The sequence below is a fragment of the Telmatherina bonti genome (assembly GCF_933228915.1).
Source record: "Telmatherina bonti genome assembly, chromosome: 9".
Classification (NCBI taxonomy): domain Eukaryota; kingdom Metazoa; phylum Chordata; class Actinopteri; order Atheriniformes; family Telmatherinidae; genus Telmatherina; species Telmatherina bonti.
This window is the reverse complement of record NC_136627.1, coordinates 28,420,054-28,434,417: the sequence shown is the minus strand read 5'-3', so window position 1 is coordinate 28,434,417 and position 14,364 is coordinate 28,420,054. Positions and strand designations below refer to the sequence as shown.

Sequence of the window (14,364 nt, the reverse complement as noted above, 5' to 3'; positions counted from 1 at the left end):
TCATTCATTCATTTTCCGAACCGCTTATTCCATTCAGGGTCGCGGGGAAGCTGGAGCCTATCCCAGCCGGCTTTGGGCGACAGGCAGGGTACACCCTGGACAGCTCGCCAGTCCATCACAGGGCGCTTTCAAAATTGAAACATGTTTATATTTTTTTTTCTGTGAAACCTGCACAAATGTGATATTCTCGACTATTAGATGTTCAAAAATAAACACACACACACAGATTGAAAAATGTGTTTATCTCATGATGCAACTATATTTTTAAAAATTGGCAAATTTATTTGTTAGCCTTTTTCATGTGAGACTGAGAATGGACATGAGAATGTTCTGAAAGGAACTCAATAAACAGAAACAAATCTTAAACTTTTCAATGACTTTTTGACAAATGTCACCCAAAAATAATAACTAAATAAAATAAATAAATAAAAAATAATCCCATCATCTGATTTTAAAATGAAAGAAGAAAAACATGCCAAATTGCAAAGAGCATGGTCTATCATGCTAAGGAGCCCATGCAAACACGTCCAAAGTTACAGTGTGTACATGCTTATAACAAGATGGTGTCCATCATTTTTAGTTTCAATTTTAATTTAAATTAGAAAACACTTTATAGTGTATCACTTATAATCTCACAAAAACTGAAGCTTCACTTGTGAAAAATGCTAAAAATGCTGAAACACTTCATGGCCCATGACTGCAGTTTAAAATTGGCCTGAGATGTGCAGTAAAGTAGCCCGTCTGCATGCTGTAATCTGTTAATGTCAGAGCCAAAATGAGATCTTTTTGCTAGCTAGCTGCTAGTGGTGGCTTGCTATTTGCCAGAGGGGTAGGAATCCTTTTTATATCTAAAAGGAAAGGTGATGCATAACCAGCTACCTTTCAAAAGATTGAAAAGATTTCATAAAATTCAGAGAGCACCACAAATAATCCGCCAGTATCTATTTAAATACACACCTACACACCTATTGGTTTACAAAGTTTATTTTTAATGCTTCCTCAAAGGTACAGATTTCTTTAGCTTCTCTAGAAGACACAATAGATATGTGAAACGAGGAACGAAAGACAATAATTTAGAGAGCACTTGCCTGATGGTGACATGCCTCAAGGATAAGCTGTGCTTTGTCATTCTGACCTCCCTTCATGTGAGGACAGATAGAGCAATTACTCTGTAGGTGGAAGTGAAGCAGAAATGAACAATTTTCTGTTTCCTGTAAATTAATTTCGACTTAAAATATCCTGTGGTAATATGCTGCATAAAGATGACGGAGGTGTATTAGTGTCGCTGTACATAGTCTGTTTGATGTGCAGTAAACAGTTTAAATTACATTACTCCATTACAAATATTTATTTAGTTTTACTCTAATTTGAAAGAATTAGCCTCTAAATTGAATTTTAGCTGCAGGAGATTCAATTACACATCCATCAGCGGGCCCCTAAGTGTTTGAGATGTATAATGTCACCAGAATATCCATTATGCCAGGGTTCCTGAAAGTGTTGCAATGCATTAGAAAAGCAGCATGAAGACAGATTGGAGCTGAATAATGACACCTTCTGTGTGCTTTGAGCTTTCATTTCTTTAACAGGATGCAATAGGTGTCTGAACAGTGCAGAAAGGAGCTGGGCTGATGGTGGGATACTTATTACAGCCCTAGCAACAGGAACAGGATTGGTGGGTGTGGAGAGTGAGCCTGTCAGCTATTGGCTGGTAAGGAGGACCGTTTAAAGCACAGAATTTCATCTCATGAAAGGTTCAGTGCAGCATGCTGCAGCAAGAGGCTGCAGTTGGAGGGTGGTGGTGGTGTGGGGGGGATCCAAGAGCTTGCCACTGGAGCACATCAATCAGTACAACGATGCATCTCCCAATTTCGAAATTAAGAGATTTGAACAGTAGCTAATAAATGTTATATTTGCATGTAAAGCCATAATAGGTAGGTAGTCTTAAAGGCTCCAGAGATGCTGACTCTCATGCAGGTAAAACATGGTGGATATTATTTTATTGCACCGCTCCTCAGCTGTGATCATAAACCTGTTGTCTTTTTCAGAAGTATTCTTTGATCTATGCCCTAATTAAGTTAATGATTATCAAGTTGGTCTTAAATAGTGCCTCATGTTGGACGTTATGGTTGCTGTGTGGGTTAGCAGTGTCTCTGCACTACAGCTAACACGACTCCATCTTGCGTGTTCACCCACAGACGCTCAATACATGCATCAGTGCAGAGACATACTATACATACAGTATCCACCTAGATATGGATTCAAACACTCACACATGCTATGCACACTGGTTATGTGACCCCCCCGATGGGTTACATAAGGTTACACTGATATCCTTAATCAGCATGTGGGCAAAAACATTTCAACTTTCACAAAGAAAAAAAAATGAGCTGTTGATTTTAGTATGACACTGCATGACTAGATTACAGACAGAAATGAAAATATAGAATAAGACGATTAACAAATAACTTTAATGGGCAACAGATGGCAACCAAAAACTCCTCAGAGCATACAGTTTGCTTGCTAATTTCCATCAGGTCAGCTCTTCCTCTATCAAATTCAAGATTCAAATCAAATCCAATCCCTTTTATTTTTTTTCTTCATAGTTTTTTTTTTACTTGCATGTCATGTCACAGAAATAAGGATTAACATCCAAAATAATGAGAATTTGAAAATAAAAACAAACCACAGAGAAAAATAACCCAAATTAATTGAAATAATAATAACAATAAAAATGAAAACAAAACAAAGTGTGTTTTACTGGCAATGAGTGACAGTCTCCTGACATGATGTTTAAAAAACAAACAAAAATTGATAAGTTCTCTCCCCATTCTACATAGAAAACTTGAAAATGAAAATTAAGCAGTATCTTAAGGTTGTGTGAGCATTAGGTTGTCCATCAAACTCTCCACAATGTTAAAAATAAATCAAAGCAGCTGTGACATACTGTGAGCTCATGAAGGCTGACTCATGATGGTGACATAATTGGCATACATGAGCAAGGTTGTGTGACTGACCTTAAGGCTTTTGGTTTCTCTTAAGCCATCACATCTAAAAAAAAATTAAATAAATAGAAGCCCTAAATATGCCATCCATTAAGAAAAATAAACTGGCGTCCATATGAATATATTAATTATCTGAAGAAGTAGCAGCATATTGACAATAAATCCATTCAGCAGCTTTCTGTGCTCCTAAGCAGCTTCCTGGTGTTTAAGTTTGTTCTGAAGAGGTGTATTTACTTAGCAAATTATAAACTCTATTGAATTGTTTCTGCTTTCCCTGTAACTCTATCAATGTGCACTGGTGTTGAATATTCATATCTATGTGCTGTACAACAGCAGACACACATACGAGTGAGCAACTGTTGAAAGGAAATTATTACTTTGCACACATGTTTGCAGGAAATTAAAATACCGGAAGATAAAATTCCTTTTTTCCTGTTAAAGACTAACTTGCAAATGAGGCATACAAAATAATACAGGCATGAAAGGACAAAAAAAAAAGCACGGACTTTACGCAAACAAACGCCATTAAAACGTTCCATGAAGTGCCTGTACTTAAAACCAAATATACTCATGGGTGACAGTACAACAATACACTAGACCACCACGGAAATGGTGCATGTATAATTTAGTCATATTCTTTTTTATTATCATAGCTATTATTTCGGTTCTTGTGCAACTGCTACATAATGACTCACATTCAAGATATTTTGTCACTCAGGAACAGCTAAAATGTATAAAAACAGAGAAAAAAGTACTGTCAGAAATCAAAAATGGTCCATGTTTGTGAATTCATAACAGAAACATTGAGCGTGGAAACGTCACCATTATTAAAACTGGATAGCATGACAGAAAAAAGTACTTAAATACTGTTCAAAGAACAAAATATATTATAATCATACTTCAATGTGACAAACACCAGCTGGTAAGGTTAAGTGAGCACTGGTGGGTTTCTTTTTTTTTTTTTTTAAATCTTGCTTTTTTTTTTGTCTTTCATTAACAAATTAAATACACATATTGCATGTCACTATAGCAACGCCCGTTACAGGTCAATTTTTACGATCACCATTTTGGTATAGCAAATCAAAAACCATAACAAAAATCAAATAAATTAGAAATCAGAACTCAACATCAGACAAAGCTGGTTTTTCTCATTCATATGAATACTTAACACCCACAGTATAAGTTAATAAAGTCAAGCTACTGTATATAAATACATCACCAGCATGCACAATATTGAATAATTGATATTATCATCTTACACTGAAGAAACAGTATAGTAGGCAAGTGCATTTAATAAAACAAACACAGAAGTAAACCACAAACTCTGAAGCTGCTTTTTATTTTTTGTCTTTTTTTTTTTTTATTTTAAGTCTCTGCCTTTAGTGATCTTCACCTCCAAAGTAATCAATGGTTCCAGTGACATGTAACAGACTTATCTGTATGATGCCCAATCCTCTTTAGACAGAGCGAGGGTACATAATTTGTTCATTCAGTCCTTGTTTTTCACCTGTATAATTTATCCTCTAAAATTTGGGGGGATTTAACTAGTTTATCTCTTTTTCTATGCTAGTGTAAGCATTAATGGCGTTCAGGGCCCTGCCTCATTTAGAGACTACTATTACTGGAACCAATGCAAACTAGATTTGTGAGGCATTCCCATTCAAGCATTTTCTCTCTCAAGTTACTCAAATGCATCTCTATCACGCAAAAACCTAAGTAAGCAGCTTATCTTGACAGAACAAGATCAGTTCCTATGCCAGTGTGAGGCTGCCATTTCAATCCAACAACAACCACTTCAGGCTGATTGACTGACATATCAGTGGTTTTGGCAAATGTCAAAGAGAAAATCAAGAAGACGGAGGCCCCTTTCAACTGTATATATATTTCTATATATATTTAAACTAAGATTTAACCTCCACTCTCACCTCTCTTTTGATTCTTTTCTTATAACACATGGAAAAATAAAGAACTGCTGCTGCGGTAGTATCATCGGCATAAGCGGCTGCCAAAGTCCACCGGCCCTTCATAATTTTTTTATTTTTTGAAGTGTGGTTTCTCTTTAATTGTTGCCCTCCCCGCCCTCGTCATCCTGCTGGTCACTTGTCCACAGTGTCAAGTTGTCTCGGAGCAGCTGCATGATGAGAGTGGAGTCTTTGTAGGAGTCCTCGTTGAGGGTGTCGAGCTCAGCGATGGCGTCATCGAAGGCGGTCTTGGCCAGATGACAAGCCTGCTCCGGGGCGTTCTGGATCTCGTAGTAAAACACAGAGTAGTTAAGAGCTAAGCCCAGGCGGATGGGGTGAGTGGGCTGCATGTGCTCCTTGCTGATCTCGTGAGCCTCGTTATAGGCCTTCTCCGATGACTCCACCACTGTGGCCCTCTTCTCTCCTGTGGCCACCTCGGCCAGGTACCGGTAGTAGTCGCCCTTCATCTTCAGGTAGAACACCTTGCTCTCGTGCTGCGTGTCGCTGCAGTTCTTGATCAGGAAGTTGTCCAGGAGGTTAAGCACATCTTGGCACACGGCCTCCAGCTCTTTCTCAATCTTCTCCCGATAAGCCCTCACCATCTCGATCTTCTTCTCATTGCCATCGGCGGAGGTCTTCTGCTCAATGCTGGAGATGACCCTCCAAGAGGAGCGGCGGGCGCCCACCACGTTTTTGTAGGCAACAGACAGGAGGTTCCTCTCCTCATTGGACAGGGCCTCATTTAACTCTGTTACCTGGAAGAAGAGGAACAAAGGCTGTTTAATTATAAGAAACAGTGCAGAGACAGAAAATCTAAGACTTTTGTCTTTGTAAAATGGAACAAGCAGCTTGAGGGGGGGGGGGGGGACAGGAAATTAAATCCAAGTACAGAATTCACAGTTTCACAGAACCTGGCCCATTCTCTGGTAATGGCTGCAAATCATCCAGAGAATATACTTTCAGAATAATTTCTCTAGAGATTTATGAACCAAATGGATCAAATAATCAAAGAGCACAAACAGATAACTTCATAAAGAAAATCATCATTAGTTGTAGGGCTAAATTCGACAACAAGTCATCTTTTTTCATCAAAGTGCTCAGCGTCATCCACGGCCAAGAGGATGAGCAATATTTCATTTGTCATGTGCAATTCCCAGTTTCCATGGCAATCCATTCATTTAGTGCACCAGTAGCTCCAGCTGCCACGTGTGCAACTAATGCCAGTTAGTAAGAAATGATATAGAAGATAGTTGGCAGCAGCGGGGGTTGGGAAAGGAAAGGAGGGATAGAGACATCTAAAATATTCCCACCGGCACTCGGGGGCAGCTGCAATGTAAGTGAAAACCATCACTGCACTGGCGGTTCACATGTCCCAGTGACCTTCTCTCTGGCTCAATCTGACCTTTTTACCTGTTTAAAACTCCAAGCTGTGACATCACTCTGAGCGAGACAGATCAGGATGATAGCTGAGTAGTCATTAAATAGGCTGTGTGTCTATAAAAAGGTCATATTACTCAGGTTTATTTGATTGGAAATGGACCCTATGCTGGAACATGGCTTTTATCCGGATCAATAACTGAAACGAAACATCTTGTTCTGGAAAAACAGAACCTAAGTGATATTCCTCATTTTTTGTAAGCTGTGTTATACTCTCTGCACAAAGAGGGAGCTACGTAAGCAGATGGGGATGATCGCTTAACGTATAGAAATAGAGTGGCCTTTACGGTGCCTGCCAAAAAAAAGTCGCACACTCTCAGCGATGACACACAACAAATTTACGATCCCGTGAGACAGATTCCTAACCATTGTTTTTTAAAGGAAGCAAATGTGTCAAATTATAGGCTAAATAATAATGACTGTAAAGCTGACAACAAGGTCAACGGGACTGCAGTTGTATTAATGCAGCTTCAGATTGTACAAATCTTATTTTGCAACCAAGAAGAGCAAGAGATCACTTGTTTTAATTGTTATCGGCAAATCATTCCTGGTATCAAACATGAAGACCATATTTCATGACATAAGGCAATATCTGTTTGGTTTGGGGCTCTTAGTCAGAACAATGGTTTTTAAAGATTTCTGATCAGCATTTCTTAATTTAATAATCATTAACTGCACCAGAATTTATTTTTACATCTGTTTTTCATGAAGAACATGAAGATAATGACCTTGGATTTTCATTTTTGGCTGCAATGGCAAGGGATTCCCTTTGATTATAGAGTGAGTACACACCCCTGCAAAAGGGCCCAGTTTGGACTGCACTGACATGGCAGATTGTTTAAAGGGAAAGGAATCCCTCCTGGCTGGCACACCATCCCACCTCCTGCAACCAGAAACCCCTTGATGACAAATGATCCATGGGGGCTTGCTTGCTCCATCGCTCCTGGGGAGCATAAGACAAAATGTTCCTCCTTTAAAGCGACGACTTTTAGTTTGGGTGTGAGCTCATGCGTTGGCAAAAGATTCCCAGGATGCTGCTGGTTCCAGTATGACCTGATGTGACACAGCAGTTTTTTTTTTTCATCCTTTTTAACTCACTACTGGATTCAGTCTCACAATGTCTTTGGAAAAAAAAGGGAAAAGAAAGGAAGGAAAAGCAGACAAAGGCTCTGTCCTCAGTGCCGTCCAATAAGAGCTGAGAAAGCTAATGCGAGGCAGGCAAGCCATGTCATCTTCCTCACATCAAGTATAACACCGTTTAATCAGGATCACTGACTTAGAATGACTTTAAATGGCTGATAGATCGCATTCCTGACACACAAACTGCACATGCACCCGTACATACAAGGGTAAATGTGAAAATTCAGGGGGGGAATGACAGAAAACAACTCGCTGGAATTAAATCTGATCAAATTGACTCACTGCAGTATGACAAAGAATATTCTAGAGATTCTGCTGCCTCCTACGTTTCATTAATGGAAAGGGCAGTTCTTAGAGGAGCCGTTTTCCTAAACAGTCATGCTCAGATGATGTCTCCCAGTCTCCTTTCCCAGTCGTAAAATGGGCTGTTTCATTGTCTTTAGAATTTATGTGACAAAGAGAGCAAAAGGAGGATGAAGAGGGAGGTAGCAGCTGATGTGCTTTTCCAGAGCAGCCTCACATAGCTCCCAGAGGTTCTTATAAATTCAGCATAATGGAGGAAGGGGAGGTAGGGTGGTACATAAAGTGTGTGTGTGTGTGTGTGTGTGTGTGTGTGTGTGTGTGTGTGTGTGTGTGTGTGAGGAGGAGAAGGGGGGGGCAGTTAATGCAACAGAGCAGGACTATTATATGATGCAAGGCTCTTATTAGCTGAGAGATGCAGTCAGGGCCTGCATGCATTTCATTGTAATATCCTTCCATCGAGCGGTACAGCAGACAGAAAGGCACCGCCCAACATTTGGACTCGACTCGTGAAAAAAAGGAGCTGTGAGCTGGCAACGAACTGGTGAAAAGACAATGAATGCTATTAAAAAGGATTTTAAATTGGCAATTGCACGTAGTGCAATTAAATACCGAGCCAGTTTGCAACCAACACAGCCGAGATTGCAGGGAAGAGTCTTTACGCAAATCAGCAGCAACACAGCAATGTTTAAATACATCTATAAGTCAGAATGATTGTCTTCTTTTTGAATGGACTTACCGATTTCATAGCAGCTGCCATATCATCATATCTCTCAGCTTGTTCAGCCAGCCTGGCTTTCTGCACCAGCTGCTCGCGATCAACCATGTTTTCTTATAGATATTTGGCTGCTAAGTCGAGCTGCTCTACCTGGTTTTGTATGAAAGTACAGATATTTGAAATCGCACTGCAGTGAAATCCTATGCGAACCTAGTGCTGCAGCTGTTCCCTGCTGTCTGTCTTAAGCTCCGCGCAGACGGGACACCCTCTCCTTTCTCCCTCCCTGCCTGCCTTCCTCCTCACTCCTCCTCCACCTCCTCCCCCTCACCACACACTCTCCATGGGCTGCGTCATCACTCGGGAAGGTGGGTGTTTGCCAATGATGTAACACTCCATACATGGGAAGCAGAGGGCCAGGCCTGGATGGATGTGAGCGGCGCTGCGCGAAAGGCCTTGTGGGAAATGTAGTATTTTACTGCAGATGTACCTAAACAAGATTTTTCACTGGTTTTATTGGGGTTAAATTGATAACAGCCATAAAGATACACTTAAAAACATTTGCAAAAGGTTATAAAATAGCAAAAAGTTCCATAGACACTTGGGGAGCCTTAAAATTCCTCTGGAAGTTGTGACGCAGAGTTGTTAATTTTATGTTTTTATCATTTGTAAATAGGCTACAATGAGGAAAAATTCATAGAACATTTCACAGAGGTTGACATATTAAGTGTTTTCTCAGCTCAGCTAAGTAAGAACGAATGCTCTGATGAAGAAATCTCTAAAGCAGCATACCACCATGCATCACTGTTACCGCTCCTCTAGTTGCTCTGTCTGAGTTTTGGACAGTCCTCTGTAGGCAGGTTTGTGATGGTGCCATATTGTTACCCTTTCGTAATGGCAGATTTATCAGTGCTCTCAGGACAGCTGTATAAAATGCTACTAAGAATACGTAATGCTTAGACTGCAAACAGGTAGACCTTATTTCACCAATCATGTGACTTCTGAATGTATTTGATCATGTCTTATGTCTTATGGCTTCAAAACACACACACACACACACACACACAAAACAGGGAGGTGAAAACAGTTTTCCTTTTTGTCACATATCTTGCCAGTTTTAGTAGATAAAATCACAAAGAAAATCCATTTAAATTATGGGTTATAAAGCAAAAAAATCTGGAAAAACCCCAAGGGTAGTGAGCACTTTATCAAGGTACAAATTTAAACTGTAGTCTGATATGAAGGAACTTCCTGCTGTGATGAATGAAGAACTAAAATGCTGAATTCTGCTAGAAAGGAGAAATAAAAGTGCTGCCTCTTTTCAGAATAACTGTTCATTTTAAGCTGAAATTTGATGTATGTCAGGAAAACTGTGTTTATAATCCTTCATAATCAGACAGAAAAAAAGTCAAATTATTAAAGAGGCCTTAAAGGAAAATATTCTGCTTCTTATTATTTTGTGTCACATAAAAATGTTCACTTTGTTTATTTATGTTCTGCATGGCCAACATCTCGAATAACGATGCACATTGTCTTATAATGAAAAAAGTGAAATTCTAAAACATTGTATAAAATGAATCAGTCTAACAACGTGTCACATTTGCAGCTGAGCAATGAATCCATTGGTTATTATGTTTTTTCCATTTTATTTTTCACAAGTTACAGTAAACAACCTGAGAGCCAAAGACCATTTTACATCATTTTCTTTTCTTTTGCGAGCCAAATTTGAAAAAAAAAATCACAGAAATATGCTCAATAGTGCTTATAATAATGATGACAAACAGACAAATAGTTATAAATTTATGTTAAATCACCCAAACATGCTCAAAGTTATCAGACTGAATAAAGCTCAGTCCACAGACTGATGTACTTTTACTCTTGTATGGTTAAAACAGGTTTTCTTTGTAAGAGATAATTCTTACTGACTCATGTGTTTTACTCTGTGTCTGTCTGTGTGTGTGTTTTCCTATAAATTCACCCCCACACACCAACAACAACCTTGTGTACCACTGAACATAATTGTCTTCTGCCCTGTTCACCTCCTGCTTACAGACTGTTCACAGCTCCCTCTTCTGGCCAAAATGGAGACTCAGCCTGGACAAGTTCAGATGTAACATGAGATGCTGGTTTTATAGTTTTCAGAACAGATACAAGTGTTATTCAGTATTTGTGTGAGTGATGGTACAAGATACTGGTCCAGAAGCTGTCAGTGAATGTGTAGGATAGCTTTATTTAAATCCTGCTAAGACTAATGTACAGAACTGTTTTCCACAGATATGAATGGACAGAAAACAGGTAGAAGAAGAAAAGCTGTTAAAAGGTTTATAAAAGAAATAAAGCTATGAGCTTAAAACATGATAAAAAATCTAAACAAAAATTGAGTAATCTTTTTAATCCAGGCAACAATGATAAGTAAAGGAAATACTGATAGATATATAAAAAAAAACTGCATGTTGAGGAAGTTTGGTGTTGTGGTGGCCTCTAAAATGACATTTCTAGACGCTGTGCTATCAGGACAATTTGCAACACTTGAATGAATAACTTTTAAACACATAAACAAAAATTTAAAACAATGAAACTGATTTATTTTTGCCATCAAGGCCTATAGGAGGCATTTTTCAGAAAAATACACCACATAAACACAGCATTAGAACAAAGTAAGTGGAGCCCAGTCACCTTAAAGCTTCAATCATTCAAAGATTGTAGGAGTAGTTACATTTGTGTTCACATTTAACTGAAGATGGCGGGAAATTCAGACATGTACATGTGTCCAACTTCCTGTTTTGTATTTGTCACTGAGTCAAAGAAACGCTCAGGTGAATGAGCTTTCTTTTACGCAAGCCAATCTGCAGAGGTCAAGACAGGAAATGCTGATTTTCACTGACATGTAAACTGGGTCAAGTCATGTAGGGAGAGAGAGGTGGAGCCAGGCTAAAAGCAATGTTTTTACACATTTCCTAATCCAGCTTGCACACTGATGTGCCATCATTTTTAAATTAAAGAAGAAAATGTGTGATGACATAATAAAGTTACAGATTGAAACATAAATCCATTTTGGTTGAAAGCTCATTTAAAGAATGACTAAAGTAGCATTTTGATAAAAGTGTCAACAGACACCACATGTATGTCCATGTTTACCTTCATGTTGATGAATATAAAATATTGACTTCATGCTATTTATTGATCAAATCCTCCCACTCAAATTCTTTTTCATGTTCCAGTCTTACAATGTTGGGTCTTTGCTGAACTGATGAATCTACTTGCTACAAAGAGGATTACAAGTCCTTCTGCTTAGCTTAGTTACCTCAAATTAGGATGAAGATAAGGAGAGGTCTGCTGTCTACAGCGGCCATCTGTCTGCCAGGTGGACAGTCGAGCACTGTTACTGCTGTAAATGGAGGCAAGGCTTGAGTTGGATGTTTTGATATACCCAAATGAAGTGAGGGTTGCTACTCCAGAGGATCTCAGAGAGTGGGAACTTGAGACTGCGAGCCAGCTGTCAATTCCCACCGTCCGGCTCTTTGTGGCACTTTATCCGTACAATCCCGCTGCCATGTCTCCCAACCATGAGACGGCTGCAGAGGAGCTGCCCTTCGTGCCTGGTCAGATCATCAAGGTAACAGCTTTCTTTTTATTTGCAGCACTGTAGAACCTTTTACACTTGGGTGCTTCCCTGAAACACATGTTGTGTTTCCTCTTTTCATCAGCTGAAAAGCTTCTTTGAAAGAACGTAGTGGTGTTTCCTGTTTGTGCAGGGTTCAGGTTTGCTGAACATGTACAAAGACATGAACTTGTCTTTTTATTTCCTGTTAGTTTCCAGCTCATTAATGTGATTTCCCGCCCTTTTCACTCAATCAAGCTGCCGCTGCACGATGTGAGAGACAGTAAATGAAAGAGAGAGAGAGGAAGAGAGAGAGAAACTTACAAGAATATTTCTTTTTCAACAAAACATCCAATAAAGTGTGAACATTTTTCACTGTTGTGTATCTGTTAGGTGTACGGAGACAAAGACGTTGACGGTTTCTATCATGGCGAATCAGGTGGTCTCTCTGGTTATGTGCCAAGTAACATGGTGGCTGAAATTCCGGTGGACGATGAGTACCTGAAGCATCTCCTCATGCAGCAGGGGTTTATCCCTGTGGATAATACAGGTATCGGCTCAGTCTTTCTGCAGAGCAGTATAGTGTCACATACTGGTAGGATGTAGCTTTGAGGTGATACAAAAAAAAAAAAAACTCTGTCTACCTTCACTAATAATGATGGCATAATTGTTAATGAGGCAGAACTGATCCGTCTCTGGCTGCTCTGAAACTGTTTTCAAGTCTGTTTTATATAAAAGCTTTACAAAAGTTTACACAGTTGCTACATTACAATGGTTAAAGTATTTATTTGCTAGATTTGTGTAAAATATTAAAAGTATGTTGGCATTTTTTGCAACACAGGTATGTCTTTAACACCAGAGCTGAGTGAAGTAGCCATTATCCCTGACAATGTGGTGGTACGAAGAATGGTGGCCTTATTTGATTACGATCCATGGGAAAGCTCACCCAACATGGACAGTGAAGTAAGCAGACAATTGTACAATTAACCAAAAAGATTTTCTAAAATAATATATTTAATCTAGAGCTTTTCCAGAACTAAGGACTTTCGGTCTCTTTCAGGCTGAACTTGGCTTTCGATCAGGAGATATCATCTATGTGTTGGGAGATATGGATCAAGATGGGTTTTACTATGTGAGTTGCATCTCTGCAGTTAATACAAAATTATTAACTGTTAATTGTTGTCAGTAATCAAGCTTGACTTTCATTTTACTTTCAGGGTGATCTTCACGGCAGGCGAGGTTTGGTTCCATCAAACTTTCTGCAGTTGTTACCCTGGAATTAGATGAACCCACCACTTTAACACCATTTGCTACAAATGCCAAGTTTCTGACACAGTTTTTACATGTAAAATAGTTCAAATGTGTCAAAAGCAACATTTTTTTAAATTATATTTTATTTATTTTTATATAATAGTGTGGTGCTGAATCTGCTTTAGATTGCAAACAAATGACACAAAAAGCCACAGTCATTACTGAGGGCCTTGCAAAGTGAAGAATTGTCATCAAACAGTCCATTGATCAGATCAATCCTTTTATTGAATGTTTTCAATGAAAATCACAGATGGCTTGGTTTAAAAAAAGATACAGGAAAGACATAATTTTATCTTTAAATGACTCTTAATGACTTTTATCTTTATTGTTCTGCTGCACTTTAGCATTAAGAGACAACATTCACTAAATTAAACAGCTTATGACAATGGATAGATTATTGTAGCCTTAAGAATGCACTTTTAGTCTCAATATTTGCAGACCCGAGTGTATAAACATAGTTTGTCCATTTTTGCCTTATACAGTTAAATATTTTCAATACCAGGCTCATTTAATAATCATTCAGACGTAAAAACAACTTGTTTCTGAATAGTAAAATTTTCCCACAAAAAAATGTCACTGCTAAAATATTTGCACAAAATATTTCACTTTGCTTTAATTGTGCTGTGAAAGCATGCGCTGTATACCAGAAACTGAGAATAAACTGTTGAGTCCATGCAAGGTTCATCTGCTTTTTTTCTCCCCCTACACATCGCAAACATTTTATACAAAAATGTATTATTTTTCATACTGTTGGGATATGATAATAAGTGTATTATCAAATAGATTGTAAAGTTAAATGACAAAAGTATAAAGAACTTAAACTTTGACAAGATCCAGCTGGTTTCTTCTTTTCTTTTCTCTGTAGCCAACAGTATACTCATCCATAAAGTAGGAAAC

The 14,364-nt window shown here is 38.6% G+C and overlaps 2 protein-coding genes across 2 annotated transcripts; one reads left to right on the top strand and one right to left on the bottom strand.

Annotated features, from left to right (window-relative positions):
* Positions 1-2,449: 2,449 nt before the first annotated feature.
* On the bottom strand, positions 2,450-8,831 carry ywhag2 (3-monooxygenase/tryptophan 5-monooxygenase activation protein, gamma polypeptide 2). The gene is made up of 2 exons (XM_079246314.1): positions 8,580-8,831; positions 2,450-5,718 (listed from the first exon to the last, which is right to left on the bottom strand). Exons 1-2 carry the CDS (start codon positions 8,664-8,666, stop codon positions 5,062-5,064), a joined length of 744 nt encoding a protein of 247 aa, XP_079102440.1. The 5' UTR covers positions 8,667-8,831; the 3' UTR covers positions 2,450-5,061.
* Positions 8,832-11,949: 3,118 nt separating this feature from the next.
* On the top strand, positions 11,950-13,484 carry LOC306760220 (RIMS-binding protein 2; the record flags this gene model as incomplete). The annotated part of the gene is made up of 5 exons (XM_079246019.1): positions 11,950-12,171; positions 12,550-12,706; positions 12,998-13,119; positions 13,217-13,288; positions 13,374-13,484. 5 exons carry the CDS (start codon positions 11,950-11,952, stop codon positions 13,437-13,439), a joined length of 639 nt encoding a protein of 212 aa, XP_079102145.1. The 3' UTR covers positions 13,440-13,484.
* Positions 13,485-14,364: the final 880 nt, after the last annotated feature.